The following is a 21121-nucleotide window of genomic DNA, read 5'->3' as shown; positions in this document are numbered from 1 at the left end:
GACTGAGAAACAGCAGTATAAAGAGTTAATGGCAAAATATACAATAGAGTTTTAAAAATGGTTGAGAAAGGACCTTTCTGTTGAAATGGTAAAGAAATAGAGTTAGGACTTTCATACTTCATCTGTTAATGAGGCTAAATTAACTTAATATAATAAAAGTTGGAAGCCTAATTCAGTCTTGATGGCATTAGCTGTTTTGCTTAAAAGTGGATAAAACAGTAAAGTTTGCGGCCTCGTTTTAAATACTTGAACGTTAGATTTCACGCACGAAACTGTGAAACCACTAATCTGATCACCACACGAACTAAATCAACATCTCTTAGCCCCACCTTGGTTTTGGTTCCTGCGGCTAAATCTGAAATAGGCAGCGGCCCTTTCATTCCTTCAAGTTCCCATTAAAAAAATCTGAGACCAACTTTGAAAAATACTACTACAACAAAATATGGTCGAATTTGAATTTTGCACACATATTTTAGACCTTTCAGTGTATTAGCCCTTGCGTTTTCTCACAATGCAGCGAGCGATAATTTGGATATTATATCACTTTTTAAATGCGAAATATATACAATGTTGTATAATTGGCTGAGGAGGGTTATTCTACATCTTGCCTTCGTTACATTTTCTGACCCGAGTATTAAATCAAGCACTTGCACTTCTAGGACCTAGGACCAACAGAACACTCTAACTCTGTTTGGGTAATTGGGGTACTTGCTTTAAAAGTTTAGCAAAGAAATTATAAATGTATTTTATTTTATTTCCTACATGCAAGACAAATAAGGGCGATTGGTTATTCTAGAAAATACGTGCCTGGCATCAGGGTAATTCAGTTTGCAGCAAGCACTGAAATCATAGCAGTCTAGTTTTCTCGTCACAACTGTTTTGACGGAATCGAAACTTCTCGAAACGCATCCAAAGTTCATTTCCAAACCTCATCAAGCAAAGCAGCGTCTGTTTCTCGTAAGTTCGCGAATTCCGAGCGGGTCCCGGCTATTTCGGAAACCACTGCCTGTCAAATAAACTTGGGCCGCGCGATAACTGCTGGCTGACCTCCGAGACCAGCGAAAGCGACGCCTCATTATCAGCAAGCACCAGGTCTAAGTGATTTGCCAGACGCCGCCAGCAGCAGGCTTATATGACGTCACAATCGGCGTCTGTGACGCAGCACGCACTGACGCACCGACGCACGCAAGCACGTAGCGTTTCTGCATCTGGAAAATGCAGTTTGTAAACTGCTGCGACCCTTAAGTGCTAGAAGTGCTGATTGCTGCGCTTGGCTGAAGCAGCTGCGACGCTGATTGGTTGAGAGATTTTGGCGCATTTTTTACCCTATATCGCCATCTGGCGGTGCAACTAACTGTAATATTTATATGGGCCGAAAATTTGTTTTCGGGGTTTTTGTTTTTACCGTTATTCTTTGTTGGTTGCTATGGTTTTCTATGGCTTGCTTGGTATGTTATGGTTTGCCATGGTTTGCTTGGTATTTTTCAGACCGATTTTTGTCCGAAGCTTTATAGAAAAAGTATACATCGTAGAACTTTCGAATTTTTAGACATGGCGTTGAATGGTATGTAGGTGCGCTGTAGTAGAGGTTCATGAGTCTGCACCCCTAGTCACCTCTAATTGGGGGACAAAAAACAGTAGTGTGACGTCATCGTTTTAGTCCTTTACAGCTATCTGTCGCATCTAGTTTTAATATTGTTTTTTCCAGTAGTTAGGCTAGGGGTTAGCAAACTACGACACATCGACAGACTGTGGCTGATAGCACCATTATGACTGCGCGAACATTTTTACTTTCTCTTTTATGCATGTTTTACGCGATATTTTTCCTGAACCAAGGTAATCTAGTCGGGTAAAAATGAGTCTTTATCGAAATATATCAAGTCGGTTTTTGAGAGAATTGGAAATTGACGACGTTATCAGGATAATAACGTCAGCTTAAACTGTCCCTTTAAATCTAAACGGCTCTTTCCCAACACTTTTACCGGATCCAAATACTTTCAAACGCTTTCAACGTGCCTTGCCGTCAATCAGTCAATTACACTTTTGGCCCAGAACGGGACATATAGTACAAACACGACAATGGATTCATTTGGATGCAAAATGCTATGTTTGAAATGCACAATAATTAGAGCTTAAAACAGTGGTGAAATTATGTAGGACGGCGTTCCTTTGAAAGAATTGAAAAAAAACGGTAGGTCGTAAAAATGTTGTACTGGCCATCCCGACATCTCCTCGAATGTATTTAAACCAAGATCTCAGTAGCTTTTTTGTGCATTACTTGAAAGAATAACCTCGGGTTTTATAAGATTACTTGTTCTAGATGTCCCGTTAAATATTTTATCGTTTGGGTAAAGAAAGTTATTCTACTCAACCCTGGCTTGAAGCTTGTTTAGTCAATAAAGCTAAAGCCACTAGACCAATAAGTAATATATTTCTCAAGTGACTTTCTATATTATATTACTTATAGGCGCCATAATGCTGATCAGGCCGACTGGTTTTGGTGAGCCTTGTAATAAAGCATCTTGTGTACTAGGAGTTCCGTTATCGTTGGCCAGTACGACTCCAGAAGGGCTTGATCCAAGAATACACATTGTGGATATGTACGTTTAAGTTATTCAAGACAAATGCAGATTTTCAATATTGGACGTTTATTTACTCAAGGTTAAACGAAGCAAGAAAAACCCGCACAATCGAGATTATCGAAACCAACACAAGTTTATAACGTAACGTCGAAAACCAGGTACGGCATGTATTTTCAGGAAACTTTACAATTAGTGTACTTGAGTTAACAAAATGTAACGGCCCAGAAAAATCAACAACAAGTACAAGCGCATGAAATGTACAACGGCTTCTTTGGCAATGTTTTACGATGTCAACTATAACACAACTTCAAAAGAAAAACTTTTACAAAATTTTGCGATTCACGAGAAAAAAAAGCTAAACCAGGCACAAGTTGAATTGCTAGCAATGGAATGACGTCAGTCTCAACTAAAAATACGTCATCAGCACGAAAAAAGCTACAATACAAATAAAACGTGTTGACAGAGCGCGTCAGCAGAATCATTTTCCCATCACGGATGACGTCAATCCACAGAAAATATGACATCATAAAATGACGTCATTACACTATTACAGTTTAAAGCAGTGATTTAGTGTCGGGAAAAATCGCCTCTTATTCGAGCACTTCGGTTGCTTTCAGCGACAAAACAGCCAACTATGACGTCACGTGAAGGTTTCTGATGATGACGTCATACCCACGACCGCTAGGAGGTGATGACGTCACAGCCATGGGTGCCAGGCGGGGTCCATACGGCAGAGGTTGTCAGCTGAGCTAGCAGCAGCTACCAATGTACTCGCCTTGCTCTCACCTCCTTCCATTGTTGCAAGAGTCTGAAGTCTGCTTAATACTGAAGCTACTGCACGGTTGACAAGTGTCACCAGTTGGTCGCTGTAACAAGGAAAATGGACGACATTTTATGTCACGGTTCGTAATTCGTTATTATGTGGTGTACGGTTGGTTAAAAAGGTTTACTAAATAGTCAGTACTGAAGCTACTGCACGGTTGACAAGTGTCACCAGTTGGTCGCTGTAACAAGGAAAATGGACGACATTTTATGTCACGGTTCGTAATTCGTTACTATGTGGTGTACGGTTGGTTAAAAAGGTTTACTAAATAGTCAGTACTGAAGCTACTGCACGGTTGACAAGTGTCACCAGTTGGTCGCTGTAACAAGGAAAATGGACGCCATGTTATGTCACGGTTCGTAATTCGTTACTATGTGGTGTACGGTTGGTTAAAAAGGTTTACTAAATAGTCAGTACTGAAGCTACTGCACGGTTGACAAGTGTCACCAGTTGGTCGCTGTAACAAGGAAAATGGACGTCATGTTATGTTACGGTTTGTAATTCGTTTCTATTTACTGTATGGTGGTGCCGTTTGGGCTTTACTAAATAATTAGTACTAAAGCACTGGTCGGTTGACCAGTGTCACCAGGTAGTCGCTATAACAGGGAAAATGGACGCCATGTTTTGTCTAAGCTTCTTTTTATTAGGAGCCATTTCAAGATATGTCGCTTGCTCAATTTGCGAAAAATCGGGGGGTATCGGTGCACCGTGAATACTTTTGATTTACTAAATTAAGTTGAGGTAGATAATTTTTCACGCCAAATGAAAATAACACAATCTTATGTATTCCTGTTCTGCTTATCAACAACTTATATTAGTTGTTTCAGCAAAGAATCGCGCCCTCCAAATTCTGGTTATCGGTCAGTGAACGGATTTTGGTAAAGCGTTAAAAGGTTAAGACTCAACAATGTAGATTATCCGCGCTTGGAGGTTAAGCGTTTAAAACTTTTTTTTTGGTGGAAAGCAACAGAAGCTTTGGAAGTCATACAAAAGTTGGCAACATTAAGTAAAAAAATTGAATATTTCTGAACATTAAGTAAGGGGAAACACTTTTACTACTAATATTGGAATTTTCACATGTTTGATTTTTGTAGAGAAACTGACGATGCCTTTATAGGCGAAATATATATTTCCGTAAATTTTAAGAAATGATTTTATGTTTTATCTGTTTTTATAAACAGTCTTAGATCATCATTAAGTATGGGGTTTAATATTACTTCTACGTCTAACTACTAAAAAATATGTATTCTTACACAATATTAAAGCAATACACAATCTTAAGAGCAACCATAAATTTATTTTTTAAGGTTTACAAAATCATTTTTCACCTTTCCATCTCTGGAGGTTGCAATGTGGAGCCACTCGACTGTGACGAGGTGGAGGCCGCTGATTGGCTGCTGCTGTCGTCCTGCTTCTTCTTGTACCACGTGATCATCTCGTCACGCAAGACTGCGCGCAGTAAGCCTTCGAACTAAAAAAAATATAGCAATTACAAAAACGAAGTTGCCAAAAATAATATTTCTTGTGCAATTTAAAAGTTTAGTAGACTATATTTAATTTAGAGTTGTACAAATCTATTTAAAGATTCACTTGCTTGGTGGGAACCCTGTAATAATATTCTGAAGTCGAACCAAAACGTCCGTCAATCCAATAAACAATTCTCAACATTCGAACTGCATTTGATATTTTTTTTAAAAGTAAAAATGGTGCATTTTACTTAGAATGTTAAACATTAGTTGCAATTTACTAGAACTGTTAAAAAATTCGTTACAAGTAGTTCAAATGTTAAAAATTCGTTACAATTTCTTTGAAATGTTAAAAATTTGTTACAATTGACTTGGATTCTTCAAAATTCGTTACAACTACTTAAAAACGTGATCCTTACCTTGAAGTTTGGTTGCAGGAAACATCTCGCTGTGGCGATCATAGCAGCGGTGAGCACACTGCTGACACCTACCGGCGATAGAAACTCGGTAATGTTGGGCGTTAGGCGGAATGGAACGGGCCGGTTGGCGCACAAATCACCACGGGAATCGCTAACGTCGAATCTGGGAAGAGGTGTAAAAGTTTGACTTAGGGATGGGATAATTTTAGTGAAATGTAGAGAAAAGACTTTGCTGTCGTAACAAATTTAGTCTTAGAATAGGTTGTTAAGGATAATGTATTTCATCAAAAGCGGCATCATAAGCAAATTTTAACTTCAGTCATTAATAATATGTTGAGAAATATGTTTCGTTAAAAGCGGCATCATATTGAATTTAAACTTCTGTCAATGGTATAAAAAATTAAACGTTTTAAACAACCATTCGCTTAATTTATCAGTCGAAGCAATTCTACCTTAAATGGTAAATTTGTCCGGAGTTAAATAAACTTACTAACGCCAAAGCAAAGTCTGTTCTAATAACCTGTAAAAGTGCATCTTTGAAAGGTTACAATTTTATCTGTTTTTTTTGCTGGACTATTGTAATGACGTCATCTGGAATCGGATCGAATCGTGGAACTTTTTGCTCGAAATATCGTTATCGGAATAAATGGCAAAGATCGGACATTCCTGTTGAATAACCTTCTTAACATTCTACTGCTCGCTTATGAGAAAAAAAGGGTTTCGGCAAAAAGTGTTAAACATTACAATTTTTCAAGTGACCCCACCTAAAGTCAACAGCGTGTAAAAATATATAATAGGTTAACATTCTGCCTAATAACCTATAAAAATGCGTTTAAATGTTACAACGTCATCTAATTTGCTTGTTTGACCATAGTAATGGTATAAAATCGCAAAACCGTTTGCAAACCCTTTTTTTGTAAATATATAAACATAGGGTGGCGGTAACAGAATAAAATGTCAAGTATCAGACGTCCAAACAGAATCTTTAGTGTTCCATTCCCGCTTAAAAAACCCTATAGTTTCAACAAGAAAATATTTAACATTCCAATTTTTATGTGCTCCTACCTAAAGTACACTGCGTGTAAATGCCCGCTATCCTGAGCAATCTGCAGCATCTCGGGAGTAAGTCTAGTGAGGTAAAGAGCAAACTCCGCGAAGCTGAGAAGAGCAAGGTGAAGAGAAACGCTCTTCCTGAAAGTCCAGTAATCCGTAGCGTCAGGGAAGGCGTTGGTGGCCCACTCTCGCATCATCGAGCGTGGCACCATTGACCCCTGGACGTCCTTGAGAATGTCACGCAGCACCTGGTGCGACACCTGGCGGAAAATAAGCACAATCATAGAATACTTAGGCAGGTTAAGACAGCTAGTACAAATACTTTAATAGTAATCTAATGAAACTAATTGTCGTTTTTTAAACAAATTACATTTATTTGTTTCTCCGTATATTTTTTTAAGGTTGATACAATTTTGTAAGGTGCTTGCAAGATTAGTATGTTAAAACACAAGGGTAAATATAGTTTAAAATGCTGTTATGATAAATGGGTTAAATAAGATTCGAAGCACACCTCACACTTGAATCTTTACACACAAATAAAAAAGTTACATAAAAAACTGCAGGTTACCTGTGTTGATCTTGATTGGACGTTCGTGAGTCGATCGTAAAACCGAGATATCGGGGCGTCATGCTCCACTGATTTCTTGGTGCACCTACGAAGACAACGTAACATATCGATATTGAGGCTTGTAGTAAAAGTAAAAAACAACAATTATTTTCGTAGATACATGTATTTTCACACCCAGGTCCATAAAATACCAAAAAAACAAATCGCAAAAAAGCTTACTAATAAAAGCAAGAATTAGGATCCCAATATTTGGCATTGTTAAGATTTGGCACCCTGGTTGGGAACCACTTCTATAGAACAAAGTAAGAATAAAATGAAATACAACTATAATCTAGCTTAACGCTTTAAGAAAGCTTGACGATAGATATTTATAATATTATTTCGCATAACCGGGCTTCATTAAGTCAAGTTAAACGAAGAACGGTTGAAGAAAAGATAAATTGATTTACTTCTAAAATATACACTAATATTTCAATTTGGCGTTGATAGACCCCATAAAACTAGTTCACGGACCCCAGTTTAAGAACCCCTGACCTAGAGAGTAGAGATGTTGTTGATTGGGCGTCGGCACTTTTACGTTTGCTGACAAACTTGCTTCGATCTGCAATGTTTGCACAACATACGTTCGACTGCGGACACAATAACGTACAGTATGGAGCTGATAGCACTTGTTGCTCTGCTGAATTAAACTGAACTGCCATCTTGCAGGCGCTTTTTTACTTTTCTGAATAACTGTTAATCATAAAGATTAAATTAAGTACAGAACTTCGTAAACCGAAAATAAGTTTGTTTTTATGTAATAAAAAGATAAATATATTTCGCTATAAAGCATCTTCAGTATCTAAAAACATAACACAACAAAAGTCAAGAATACGCTAATAAAAACCTAAACCAACTGTTCTAGGCAAGTGGTGCATTCCGTAAGCCGCAACTGCTGCAACTAAAAGCGTATTCTTGACTTTTGTTGTGTTATGTTTTTAGATACTGAAGATGCCTTATAGCGAAATATATTTATCTTTTTATTACATAAAAACAAACTATTTTTGGTTTACGAAGTTCTGTACTTAATTTAATCTTTATCATTGATGTGCAACCAGAATCGTTTGTTTTCACCATTCGGATTCAGGCAGATTTTGTTATTCCAAAGAAATCTTTGATTAACTGTTAACAGAATAGTAAAGTATGCTTTCCTGCGTTTGTATCCGCGAAGTCTGGATCGGAAAAAGTTTGCATAACAATATGTAAAGGGCGTATCTTTATGGAATTCCAGACCATTGGCAGCAGGTTTCTGCTTGTTAATCACTGTTCCGCTGACGCGTATATTAACAATAAAACTCAAGTTAAAATATTCGACTAAAATACAGGATCAAGAGTTTTGTTAAAAGGTGTATACTGTATATATATCGCCTAAAACAACATCTTTAGTTTCTGTAATTAAATAGAATTGATTAAGGAGCTGAAGACGCCGTTTTAGGCAAAATATATATATTCCTTTTATTAAGAGTCTGATCCTGTATATTACTTGGGATTTCTACATTTTTTCCCTGGTAATCTCCAACTGCAAACGTTAAATCATTTTTCGGCAAATTTTAAACTTGAATTAGGTAACGACAATACCCGAGTATCCTGCTAGTTTCGTTACAATATTAAACATTTCGCTTTATACCATTACTACAAGGAAGAACAACAGAAAACGTACCATCACACCTAACTGGTTTACAGGTGAACGCCTGATATCTGCTTCTAAGTATAAAACTCAGCGTTTTCCCTAAGCTGTGAATAACATTTGCACGCCAACCACAAAAATTTGCATGGACTGGAGAAAATTTCAAAACATCTTCTCAACACGAGTTGTAACCCAACTTGCTGGTAACCAGTGTCGTAAACAAATCTTTCAAGTCAAGTCACTTGCAAAATTATTAGGGCAAAGGTAAGTCATTTGCAAAATTATCAAGGCAATGGTAAGTCATTTACAAAATATTAGGCCCAAGTCAAGTCATTTGCAAAATTATTAAGTCCAAGTCAAGTTATTACTGTACCATGTCAATTCATCAGCCTGAAAATGCAATGATTTACTTTAAGATATTGATAAACCCATCTTCATATAGTTTTACGTTAGCAACCACCAAAAGAAAACAAATAGACGGAAAACTGTTTCGCACAAAAAATGAACCTAAATAATCCAAATCCTCGACACAACCTTTGTACCGGTTTAACACTTATAGTGGTACTAACTGTTTTGCCGAAACGTTTTTGGACAACGAAATTTACCGAATATTATGACTTTGGTAGATTTATTCAATAGACCCGCCCTAGCTTGTAGATGCCGAGGAGTGGCAGTGAAGATACCAATACGTCGTCCATTTTAATTGCTTTTATTCTTACTTTGGCCTGATAAAGCACTGTTATGCGAAAGCTTGTCAATATTACAAAACATTTTTCATCCGATATTTCGCAGAACTCTTTCTTAATTTGCAGAACTCTTACTAAACTTTGCATAATTCTTTCACAAACATTACTGATCTCTTCCTAAACTTTACAAAACTTCCTTTACACTGGTAAAGACTTCAGTAGTATCGAATCCATTTGTTTGAACTTTCCACTGGTGTTTTACTCAAATAATAAAAACAATCAAATGTACCCACCTTAGCTTGTAGATATCCAGGAGCGACAGTGAAGACGGATTGTCCTCCACCAGTCGCATCTGAGGACTCACAGCCACCACTCGAGGAACTGTGAAGAGCAGCTGCCTCTTGGCCGTCTCTTTCCTCTTTTCAAGACCGGGATTCAGGAGCCGGAGAAGCTGGAGGACTCTCTCCTCACGCCGGGACTCGATCAGGCATCCGTCGTTCATCACCTGGACAAATTAGGGAGTTTAAGGATTTAAAACCTAACATGGATTTAAGGTTATGTTGCTTTGCGACAGTAAGCCCGTTTATATGCACGTTTAAGCCGGATTCGAATCTGTTTTGTTAATTCATTCTCTCTCGTTTTGGTGCTGGAATGAATTAAGTTCTCTCGTTTCTTAATCGGTCAAAAGGAGTGTTTTTTAATCCGTTCTCCGCTTAATCTGTTCGTTTCGCTGACGGCCGAAATCGTTTAATGTAGAATGACCTGATTTAACGCAGTAAACATCACGCCACTTTTGGGGCATTGTGACGTAACACGAACGGCTAGTCGTAAACAAAACAAGTTTAGCGCATAAGGAAAGAATATTACATACACTCGTTAGATACTAATTTGTGACAGAGGCGCTGGTCTATAGTCCACAAAATCGAACATTATTTGGGTTAGGATGCGGGTTTGGGTAGGTTTAAATAGTAATAGTTGGCCCACCCTCACCCAAATATTGCATATTGCTTTAATAATTGTCTCAACGCTGTGGTAGGATTCTAGGCCAGCGCCAAATACAGTTTTCATTAGTCATGTTTGGTACATCTCATCACCTTCTTTTGTCCACTCTGCCTTGTATATAGCGTTGACACATAAGCTTAACTTTCCTGCACTTATATTCTGCAACTGAAGCACTATACAGTTAAAAACATACTTCGGCAAACCAAACTCCATCGACAAACCAAACTCAGGTAATTCTTATTTTTTTCAATTTTAGGTTTATAAAAACGAACAAGCAGCAATAGATTGCTACCGCAAGGAGTAGCCTAAGCCGAAAAATCGGTTGTGCGTCATAAGTTTACTGGAATATTACGTAATAATGCATATCAGTGCAGTTTGTACACTCAAGCTGGCTTGAATTTCGCGCCATGTAATTACGACGCTGGAAAGGATTACTTTTCAATCCGGATTGAACCTTAATCTAATCCCGCGAAAGGTGCATATAAACGGGCTTAGTGTCATTTAGAGGAGGTGTCAGTTTGCAATGTGGTCATTTAACAGAAGTGTCATTTAGCGTTAAGTGTCAGGTTGCGATGCAGTCTGTTTTTACCATGAAGATATCAAGATTCATGAGTAAAACAAAGAAACATACTTTTTTTAATGTTAATGTTGTTTCTTAATGCAGGTGTTAAAATATAAACCAAGGTTCTATAACATCAACTGGTTTCTCAGAATATAGATAAAGGTAAACCTTTAGGTTTGTAATATTTCTACGGTAACGATAACTAACCGTAACGGTATTTTTATATTAAGGTTTTAAAGGTATTCTATTTTTCATGACAATACAAAGTGTCAATAGAAACAGCAACACCAAGAAAACAAACTAAGCACCAACTTACCAGATACGGGTAAATCTTCCCGTTATGTCCCCTAATGTAGAGTCTCCTTGCCGCAGTATTGTGCTTCTGGACCACGTGCACGCGCGGCATGAAACGCGCGATTTTGACGTAATAATGGGTGTGTTTGGGCATGAGGAATTCCCCAGGTATCTCGACCTCAGCTGTGCTCGCAGAAAAGTTGCTCAGGAAACGACATTTCTCCTCGATCAGAAACGATTTGGGCATGATCTGTAAGGATTATAGTAATGCAGTGGATGTGGCTAAAACATACATATACACAATGTGTATTCTGTGATTTCAAGCCCCTTTGAAGTCGTTCTGGTCAACGATAATCAAATTATACACTAAGAAACTATTCCACGTACCCCATTTTTTTTAACCTTTGCTCTATAAAGCTACCATTATCGGCATAATTTGAACGAAAACTGAAAATATTCTGTGAAAGTATTATAATTATTAATTAACCTTCCTATAATTTTGTTTTTAACAACATGGCATATATTCATCACATTGCTCAGCGGTATTTCACCACCGTTGGTTATTTTTCCAAAGACACTGAAGGGTAATTAAAATAATACAAAATTTAAACACAATCATTAATGAATTGCAGAAATAAAAAAACGATTGACAGAATGAAGAATGATTTACAGAATAAAGAAATATTAAATTCTTCCCACCTTGGTCTTAGCTTCAAGGATTTTGATCCATTTCTTCAGCTTCTGGATGACATTGTGGAGCTTCATGGATCCAGGAAGACTAAAGTCGAAGTCAGTTGTGAACTGGGTCTTCATCTTCTGGAAGACAGGGTCCTGGGCCGTTGCCTGGACGACATGAAAAACGATCGAGTGATGACGTATTAGCAAGACATGGTGGCAACACCATTTTATAAAATAAATTCAGAGACTATTTAAACACTTTTGGAAAACATAGGGCTTTTAAAAGAATTTTCAATACGCCAATAAATTCAAAGACATCCAAAGGAATTTTATTACTAGACCCCACAAATCTTCTATAGGTTTGTAAATGCTAGGTTTACCTCTCACATTATAAATAAACTTATATAATTGCCATTACTAGGATTCAGTGTTTCATATATACAAAACTAACCATCTGATATGGCACAACGAACACTATTTTAAATACTTCCTACTTAAATTAGGTACAACGGCTTTTTTTAAACACGTAACTTAAGCTCGACATAAAATTTTTTAAAGATTTCTGGGAAAACATAGGGTGTTTTCAAAGAGCTAACGACTATAGAATAACTTTCAATAGGTTAGAAAGACTGAAGCAAATATTCCGGCCTTTGCTATTCCCCCTTTACAATTTACAGTTGGTAGCCTTATCGGTTTCGAAGCTTGCTACTGCGCATGCGCACGCCGGATCCGGGACTCTGGTAGTTTTACAAAGTCCTACTCGAGTTCAAGTCCGCAGTCCTGCTTACTGTACAGAAAATCAAATCAAAATTTGGAAAAAAAACTTAGGGTTTTTCAAAGATCTAAAGACTGTACGAATATTGATTCCAAACAATAACATAAATCCAATTTAAATAAAGTACAAGCAAGTCTTACCTGCACCCTCCTTGCCAGTGATTCGGAGGCAGCACTCGAGAAAGTTTGCGTCACGTTTGACACGTTCTCGATTCCCACCCCAAAGGTGGAAACCAGCTTCCTGACGAAGTTGAGGGTGTGGGGGGTGATCTGGGCACGGGAAACCCCCCCGCGGTTCTCGAAGGCCACGCTGTAGCATTTTGCCAGGCCCTGGCAGAGCTGACGCAGCACCTGGACAAATTAAAATCTTGGGTTTAATACTTGCACCAAAAAAATAAAAAAATAATTCAAAAAAAAAATTGTAAAAAAATTTCAAAACAAAAATTCTAAGACATTTAACGACATTTTAGAAAAAATTTATATAAAAAAGTTTATATAAAAAAGTAACACCGGGGCAAATAAAAATCTTAAGTTTAATACTTGCACCAAAAATAAAAAAAAAAATTGTAAAAAAATTTAAAAACAAAACATTCTAAGACATTCAACGGCTTTTTAGAGAAAATTTATAGAAAAAAAAACTAAAATTGAATCGTTCGACGTTATTTTTTTAATAATTCAAAACTAAGAAAAATTAGCTTTAGCGGTAGAAGTTTAGCAAGATTAAGTTGCTAGCCATACGATATTTGCATTTACCACTGTTTGATTTTTTTGTTAGACGTAAAAAAAGTAAAAAAATGTTTTCATTTAAAAGTTTAAAAAAATACAAGACATAAACTTACGTTAAAATAACTGAATTGTCATAATTTATTTGATAAATAGAAAAATACAAACCAATGATAGATTTAATTCAGGATGAAAGATTAACCTTTAATGACCGCCATTAGCTAAATTAAAAAATGTCAATTTGATGAAACACAACTTAAGTCACAACATTGGGAACAATATCAGCTAACCAAACGTTTTTCAAATCATATTTTTTCGCATTAACATTAGCTTTAAATTTATCCTTGTCGACAGAGCGCACTCACTTCTTCGTGCCAATTCTCTCGGAACCAGACCATTTGATCGACGATGCCCTCTAGTGACGATAGTAGTGTCGGATGAAGGTCTCTCTGCATGTGCATGATGCGACTGCACCGCCACATCGAAGGCGTCGCTCTGATTGGTCCAGAATCGCTGCTCGATGATTGGCTGGAGGTCAAAGGTTGCGACGAAGACTTGGAGTCTGTCAAGTCATAGAAATCGAAAATTGTAGGCTTGCTATATTCTCAGGAGATATGTAGGTAGTCACATTGGTTCTTAAATATCTTTTATTTTTCAGATTAAGGCAGTTTTATTGATAGAAATATAATTTGTACTTAACAATGTCCTATTGATTAATAAACAAAAGTTATTTAAATTTTGATTAAAAAAATGTGATCATCCAATTAAAAAAAGAAATTGAATACAAAAACCAAATTAAAAAAAGTGATCATTCTGAAAATTATAATTAAATAAAGTTTCGGTAATTTGAAATTAACACTTTCGCATTTTTACAATCGAAAAATCGTTTTTTTTTAATTTTGTTAAAATATTATCAATAATAACAATCAAAATACGATTTTTTGCTCAACAACAAGTTCAAAGCCGCCATATCAGTGAAAAGTATTATTATGAAGCAAAAGTAAGCAATAAAATACATTGTTAGTGGCTCCTGGAAAAAAGTTATGCAAACTTTAAGATTTTAAGTTGCAATTATTACAAAGAGAATTTACTTTACCTTGGCTGTCTGATGGATCGTTGGCCAACTCCGCTTGATCTGCAACCTTTAAACACAAGTCATTTTACAATGTTTTACTGAAAAAAGCACCTAACAATTGAAAAAATATTTCAAATGTCAAATTAATACAGCGCCTGGCAGCGAGAGTATACTCCAAAGTACCTAAGATAGTTCCAAAGAACATTTCCAAAAGAAATATTATCCTCACTGATTCTAAAACTAAAATTACCAACCAAATTCTCGAAATAAATCGCTGACATCAAAATGCATAAATATAGTCGAAAAAGATCAACATTGCACACAGGAGACAAAATTATAGTAGGTTTTACAAACAAAACCAGTTTTTCCGCCATATTTATTTTCAAGTCTGTACAAAATAACTCAAAAATAGTCTTAGATCGCTTAAATTACCTGGAATGGCCGTATTTGTCTAGTTCTAAATAAGGTAATCAGGTGGCGCTGTATAAAGACAAATTGTATTGTATTCGCGACAAGCTTTCGCACAACCGTGCTTCATCAGGTCAAAGTAGACTACTTTTACGGTTTGTCTTTATAAACTGCCACTTAATTAGGCTTTTTAAATATCGCTTAATTACCTGGGTGTCGGTAGAGAGCTTCTGTTTCTTCTCGCTAGAGGGCGCCTCTGCGCTCTTGTACCTTTCCCGTTGTTCGATCTTCAAGGTCAAATAGAGGGTACGGATGGGGAAGTACACCGCTTGGGGGTAAACACGTGCCACCTGGGGAGCATATTGCGACGTCATAATAACGGTATTGCTCTGTTTTAAGGACTGTTATATTTTTCATATTGTATAACTATTAAGGTTTTGTATGTGTTGGTAATTAAAGAAACGCAATACTGCTTGTTACGAAAAAAAACACATAAAAAGGAAGTTGATTTGAATTCGTCCTAATCTCAACTTTATACAGTTAGAACAATCACTACTTACGTGGCTGAGCAGGTTGAGTAGCTTCCCTCCGTTTCCACAAACGAGGCAAGTTAAGAGCTGAGGGACCCAAGCTAGCCACTGGATCGGGGGAACCCCCACCGAGTACTGGAATAACAAATTGATGGTTAAGTCAGTGACTTAGTTTGTTTCAAACTGTTTGAAAAGGTTAAAGGGCACACAGAAAACTAACAGTGTTTACCTTCATTGAAAGTTTTAAATGAAAACTTTATACCCTTCAAGCAATTCTCATCTCCCCATAGAAAGTATAGTTTTTGTCACAAGTCAGGCAAACGGATATTCATATTACCCTGACAACTGGTATACCTATAAACTCGACAATTGTAGTTCTGACAGTACTGCTATTACTCAACTTATGATATTACCCAAACTGCTCGCCTACTCGTATAGCATAGCACTGCTTGATTATTAATGGTAAATAAACTACTCGACTCATCAGATTTCTTGAAAAGTACTAGTTTTATTTGAGTCACATTAATTGTATTAATATTCAAGTGGAATTTGGCGAGTCATTACCCTAAGTACTCGACTACTCATATTACCCGTGCATTATCAACCGCCTCAGCGAGTACACAGTATTTATCATCGTAGCTGAGTAGCCAGATCACTTTGGCGAGGTACTCAACTACCCGACTGCTCGTATTACCGGTAATACTCGACTAATCATATATCATTATCACTCTACTTATCATTACTCATACTGCCTGACAACCCGTATTATTATTCCTACTCGTATTCCACTATTACTCGTATTACCCGTAATACTCGAATTCTCATATACCATTTCTACTCAACTTACCAGTTACCATACTACTCGACAACCAACATTACTATTACTGCTCATACTTCAGTATTACTCGTCTTACTTGTATATCTCGACTACTCTTATACTACTCGTATTACCCTTAGTACTCGACTACTCATATAACTAATCGTACCTTATCTACGGCTTCAGCGAGTACACAGTCCTTATCTTCGTAGCTGAGTAGCAAGATGACTTTGGTGAGGTCCTCAATTACCCGACTACTCGTATTAATAGTCGTAATATTCGACTACTCATATAACATTTCTACTCAACAGTTACCAATACTGCTCGACAACCCGTATTACTATTACTGCTCATACTTTAGTATTACTCGTCTTACTTGTAAAACTCGTATGAGCCGTACTACTCATATTACCCGTATTACCGGTAATACTCATATTATTACTCGTACCTTATCAACTGCTTCAGCGACTACACAGTCCTTATCTTCGTAGCTGAGTAGCCAGATGACTTTGGCGAGCTCCTCAACTACCCGACTACTCGTATTAATAGTCGTAATATTCGACTACTCATATAACATTTCTACTCAACAGTTACCAATACTGCTCAACAACCCGTAATACTATTACTGCTCATACTTCACTATTACTCGTCTTACTTGTAAAACTCGTATGAGCCGTACTACTCATATTACTCGTACCTTATCAACCGCTTCAGCGAGTACGCAGTCTTTATCATCGTAGCTGAGTAGCCAGATGACTTTAGCGAGGTACTTAATTACCCGAGTACTCGTATTACTCTCGACTACTCGTATAGTAACACTTGACTACTCAAATACCATCAGTACTCAACTTATCACTTACCCATACCTCTCGACAACTCGTTTTACCATTAATAATCCTATTACCCGTAAAACTCGACTAGCCTTAGGATACGTATCGCTCACATTACTCGTATTACCCCTAACACTTGACTACTCATATACCATCGGTAATCACTTAATTGCTTACCCATACTATTCGACCACTTGCGACCCAGCCAACGTCTTCAGAATTCATTTGAAACAATGACTTAAGTCCGAGTCAAGTTATTTGTCCAAAAGCCTTAAGTCAAGTCAAGTCATCAAGTCAAGTCAAAACAAGTTATCTGTCCAAAAGACTTAAGTCAAGTCAAGTCAAAACAAGCCATTTGTTTAAAAGACTTAAGTCAAATCAAAACAAGTCATTTGTCCAAAAGACTTAAGTAAAGTCATTTAAAAAAAGTATCCGTATTACCGGTAATACTCAAATTATTACTCGTACCTTATCAACTGCTTCAGCAAGTACGCAGTCTTTATCATCATAGCTGAGTAGCCAGATGACTTTGGCGAGGTATTTCCTCGACTTGTGTTCGTTCTGGTGACGACAGGCGTGCAGGTAGCAAGTTATCGCCGATACGCCTGGGTGCTCACCGCCATTAGGGGGATTCCCGTTCTGGAACAAAAGGGTGAATTATGACGAAGCTAAGGTATACACTAACCAGTTGTTTCATGCACTTAATACATTCACATCAAAATTGAAGAAATGTCTCTTATATATTCTGCTGGAAGAGCAACACTCCGTTATATTTAATTGAATGTCGGTCAAATCATTTTATTTCCCTGTACCAATTTTTTAATTTATTATAATGTGTCACATAATTGTTAAGTACACCATACTAAAAATTGTTGCAATGTTCAGATTTAAATTAATCTCAGAAAAATACCTTCTAGCTATAATTTACTTAAATTCCGTTCTAAAACAAAATTTTGAATGTTATATTTGGACTTAAACCATAAAATACTTTGTAAAAAGAAAAATGTTTTCTTCGTTTAATCAAGTTAACCAATTTCGACAAGTTTTTTATCTGACCAGCGAACTTTATTTTTTAGTTTTACTCGTCCAAGTTTGGTGACCATCGCGCTAAAACAAACGTTTTAAAAGAAATCAGAATAAAATGTTTACAAAACAAAATTAAAACACCCCATGTTTGGAAAATACCTTAACTTTAAAGATAGAAAAATTTCATAAGAATAAAAGCTGTACCTTGACAAATACAGACTCCAGGTAATCTCCCCAGAGGGCCCAGGCCTTGACCAGGTGGCCATAAAGTTGCACAGCCGCTGAGAAGGCCTTGTTGGCCTCATCCGATTTACCGATCTGTGCCAGGAACATTCCCTTAAGTGCGTAGAACTCTGCTGTCATCTCAGGTGTGAAGTACTTCAGGTTCGTAGACTCGATCACTTCAAGGCCCTGACGTAACAATGATGGGTTAGTGACGTCATATTTGACTTGTTGTTATTCAAAAAACTCAATCACTTGGAGGAATAAGAGAGACTTAAATATACCGAATGTTTGTTCCATTTATTAACTACAAACCCTGGCGTCACAGTGATGGGTCAGTGACGTCATAGTAGGAGTAGAAGCAATGTTTTTATTCAAAAAATAAAATTACTTAGGATCAATTAAAGAAGCTAAAATGACGTAGTAGGTTAAAATATGGATAGGAAAAAAATTGTAATCCAAAAAAAAAACAAATTGTTGTTAGAGCTAGTATGGTTCCTAAATATACTGCTGGTTTGTTAAATAGATCGTTTACATATATTCTGACGTGACAATGCATGTATGTAGCGTTATAGTGGTAATAATGTGATGTTTTGTTTTGATTTAAAACTTTTAGCATTAGAATGCTGTAGTGTGCCTAAGAATGGTTCCACATCCTAACTAATTTGGGCCTTTACAGAAGATGTTGTACACATTTATTTAGTAAGCTTTATATACATCAACTATCAAATACCAATGCTTATAGTTAGCCATTTCACAATCATTCACCTGCATGCATTCGTTCTTTCCCATAACTGCGGCCATCTGCAAATAGCACTTGACCTGCTGTCGAATCTTCTGGAAACAATCAACGATGGGAACCGAAGGAATTGCGTGTATGCGGGACAGTGAGTCCAGGGCGGAGTTGATCTGACCGTGTTTCCTCGCCACTTTACCGTAGTGAATGATGGCGGACGCTGAGGCGTGTACACCAAGCATAGCGTGGGTTGAGTTGGGATCCTGCTGGGACGCTGACACTGTGTCGTAAGCGTGCACTATCGCCTGTGGAATAAATAGAGTAAAATCAACTGTTTTAAGGGGCTCTAGTGTAGTGTTGGGTTAATTAATTTTTTTCACATAGTATCTTGCTGGGACTCTGGGACCTTATCGTAAGCGTGGACTGATAAAAAAGAGAATTTAATCAACAGTCTATAATAAAAAACAAGTTTTCATTTTTTGTAAAATATCATTTTGTAGTAATCTTATGGTTTGTTTTGTGGGTTCTTAAATGGGGTACATGAATCCCTAGGGGTTACGTGAAATAGTTTAACGGGGTCTATGAAGTATTTAATTATTTGCAGTGTGATATGTGGCAAGTGAATAATTTCACGAAGGCAAATACTTTTAATAAAATTAATAAAAACAAAACAATTTTTTGTGTGTTTTAAAGCCGTCTCTCTAGCACCTGGTAGTGGTGATGCCTCCAGGTGAAGATGTCGCTCCAGTGGGAGAGGTCGTCCGAGGTCATTGGGAGCCGGTTCCTCCAAGTCTTCACGATCGCTTTCATGTCGTGGAGTGAGTTGTTGCGTCCGATGTTGCTCGGCTGGAGACTCTGGTGGACCTGGGAGGAATATGTAAAGAATGTGGTGATTTAACGGGCGGGTTGAGGAAGAAGAGGTTAACAAGAAACAACTTCGGACGATTTTCGTGAATAACATGCCAAAAAAGTAAAATTATTTAAAAAGAGGAAATTTGAGAAAAAAATCAAAAACAACTAATAATAATCAATATAAAGAAAGTTTAAAACAAGGACCTAAAAAAAATGGTAAAAACTTGCAAAAAAACAGCTAAAAACAGCTTTAAAACAAAATACAGTATAGAAAAAATGTAAAACAAACGTGTATAAATTTATCAAGTCAAAAAACATAAATAAAATTAAGGCTTTAGAAACGCTACAATACTTTACAGTGTTGACTTACTTGTGCTGCTTCTTGTAATTCAATGATCTCCTGTGCAGCCTGTAAGAGCGGAGTGTGGATGTGAGACACGATGCGAGGAATGCGCTTCCATTCCTGGATTAAGGAATACAGGTTAATTCCACTGTTTCTCCATATATATATATATATATATTTTTTTTTTAACTTTTGTACAAAACGTAGTAAAATTAGCACAAACAGGTCATATTGCTTTCGTTTTTTTTTTTAATTTTAAAGCAATCTTTTTGAGAACCAATCTCACTAAATCTAACCATAAGAACTACTGCAATCGGCGACGCAAACAAATTAAGCAGCGAGCCAATTTAGGATCGCGACCCTTAGGTTGAGCACAAGAACATTTGACATTTAGGGGGAACAAGAAAACTAATTGCATCTTAATTTTCGTTTTTCCAGAAAAAACTCTTATTTGAGCTTGGTAATGACGTCATTTGGATCAAATCCCAATGCTTTGTGTCCAAAACATCGGCTATAGTAAGTATAGGATATCCCTATATCACCAATCACCATACTACCTTAATAGCTTGTGAGCTTGCCATGTCGACAAGCCTCTCAATAAGGTTGAGGTGGTGATCGTCTGGGTGGCAGATGGCAAGGAATCCACGGTACATATAAACCTTCCAAGCCATTTCCTTCGGGTAAGACATCTCCACTTGCACAAGGGCGTCTGTGACGACACAATACATCAGGTTTAAAAAATGCGCTTGAAGGTTTTAGCTGTGTATAACAGCATCATCCAACCAAAATTGGACGTTTTCACAAAAATGACAGATAAAACACAATCTGAATTTGTCTGGATTAAATTGAATTAGTTTTTTCAAATTAATTCAAACTGAATAATAAATCAAATAAAAATATAATTTTGTAAATGTTCTGTTTGTCTTCTGTTTCTGTTTCTTTTTGTTTTAAAGAAATAGAAATATATTTAAAATATGAAAACTTGT

The 21121-nt window shown here is 36.9% G+C and overlaps 1 protein-coding gene across 1 annotated transcript in view; it reads right to left on the bottom strand.

Annotated features, from left to right (window-relative positions):
• Positions 1–2770: 2770 nt before the first annotated feature.
• The window catches only part of LOC146162763 (transformation/transcription domain-associated protein-like), a 91213-nt gene continuing 72862 nt past the window's right edge, over positions 2771–21121 (bottom strand). The window contains 19 exon segments of the mRNA XM_083384260.1: positions 2771–3448; positions 4734–4876; positions 5291–5453; positions 6356–6603; positions 6912–6996; positions 9557–9768; positions 11144–11371; positions 11821–11964; positions 12715–12924; positions 13662–13858; positions 14393–14438; positions 14989–15129; positions 15340–15444; positions 17425–17595; positions 18187–18393; positions 18973–19245; positions 19649–19804; positions 20163–20255; positions 20693–20844. Coding sequence (XP_083240386.1) covers positions 3280–3448; positions 4734–4876; positions 5291–5453; positions 6356–6603; positions 6912–6996; positions 9557–9768; positions 11144–11371; positions 11821–11964; positions 12715–12924; positions 13662–13858; positions 14393–14438; positions 14989–15129; positions 15340–15444; positions 17425–17595; positions 18187–18393; positions 18973–19245; positions 19649–19804; positions 20163–20255; positions 20693–20844 — 3143 coding nt within the window. The 3' untranslated portion in view covers positions 2771–3279.

The sequence above is a fragment of the Ascidiella aspersa genome, chromosome 3 (assembly GCF_963924565.1).
Source record: "Ascidiella aspersa chromosome 3, kaAscAspe10.2, whole genome shotgun sequence".
In the NCBI taxonomy this organism is placed as follows: Eukaryota; Metazoa; Chordata; class Ascidiacea; order Phlebobranchia; family Ascidiidae; genus Ascidiella; species Ascidiella aspersa.
This window is presented reverse-complemented; position numbering and strand designations above follow the sequence as displayed.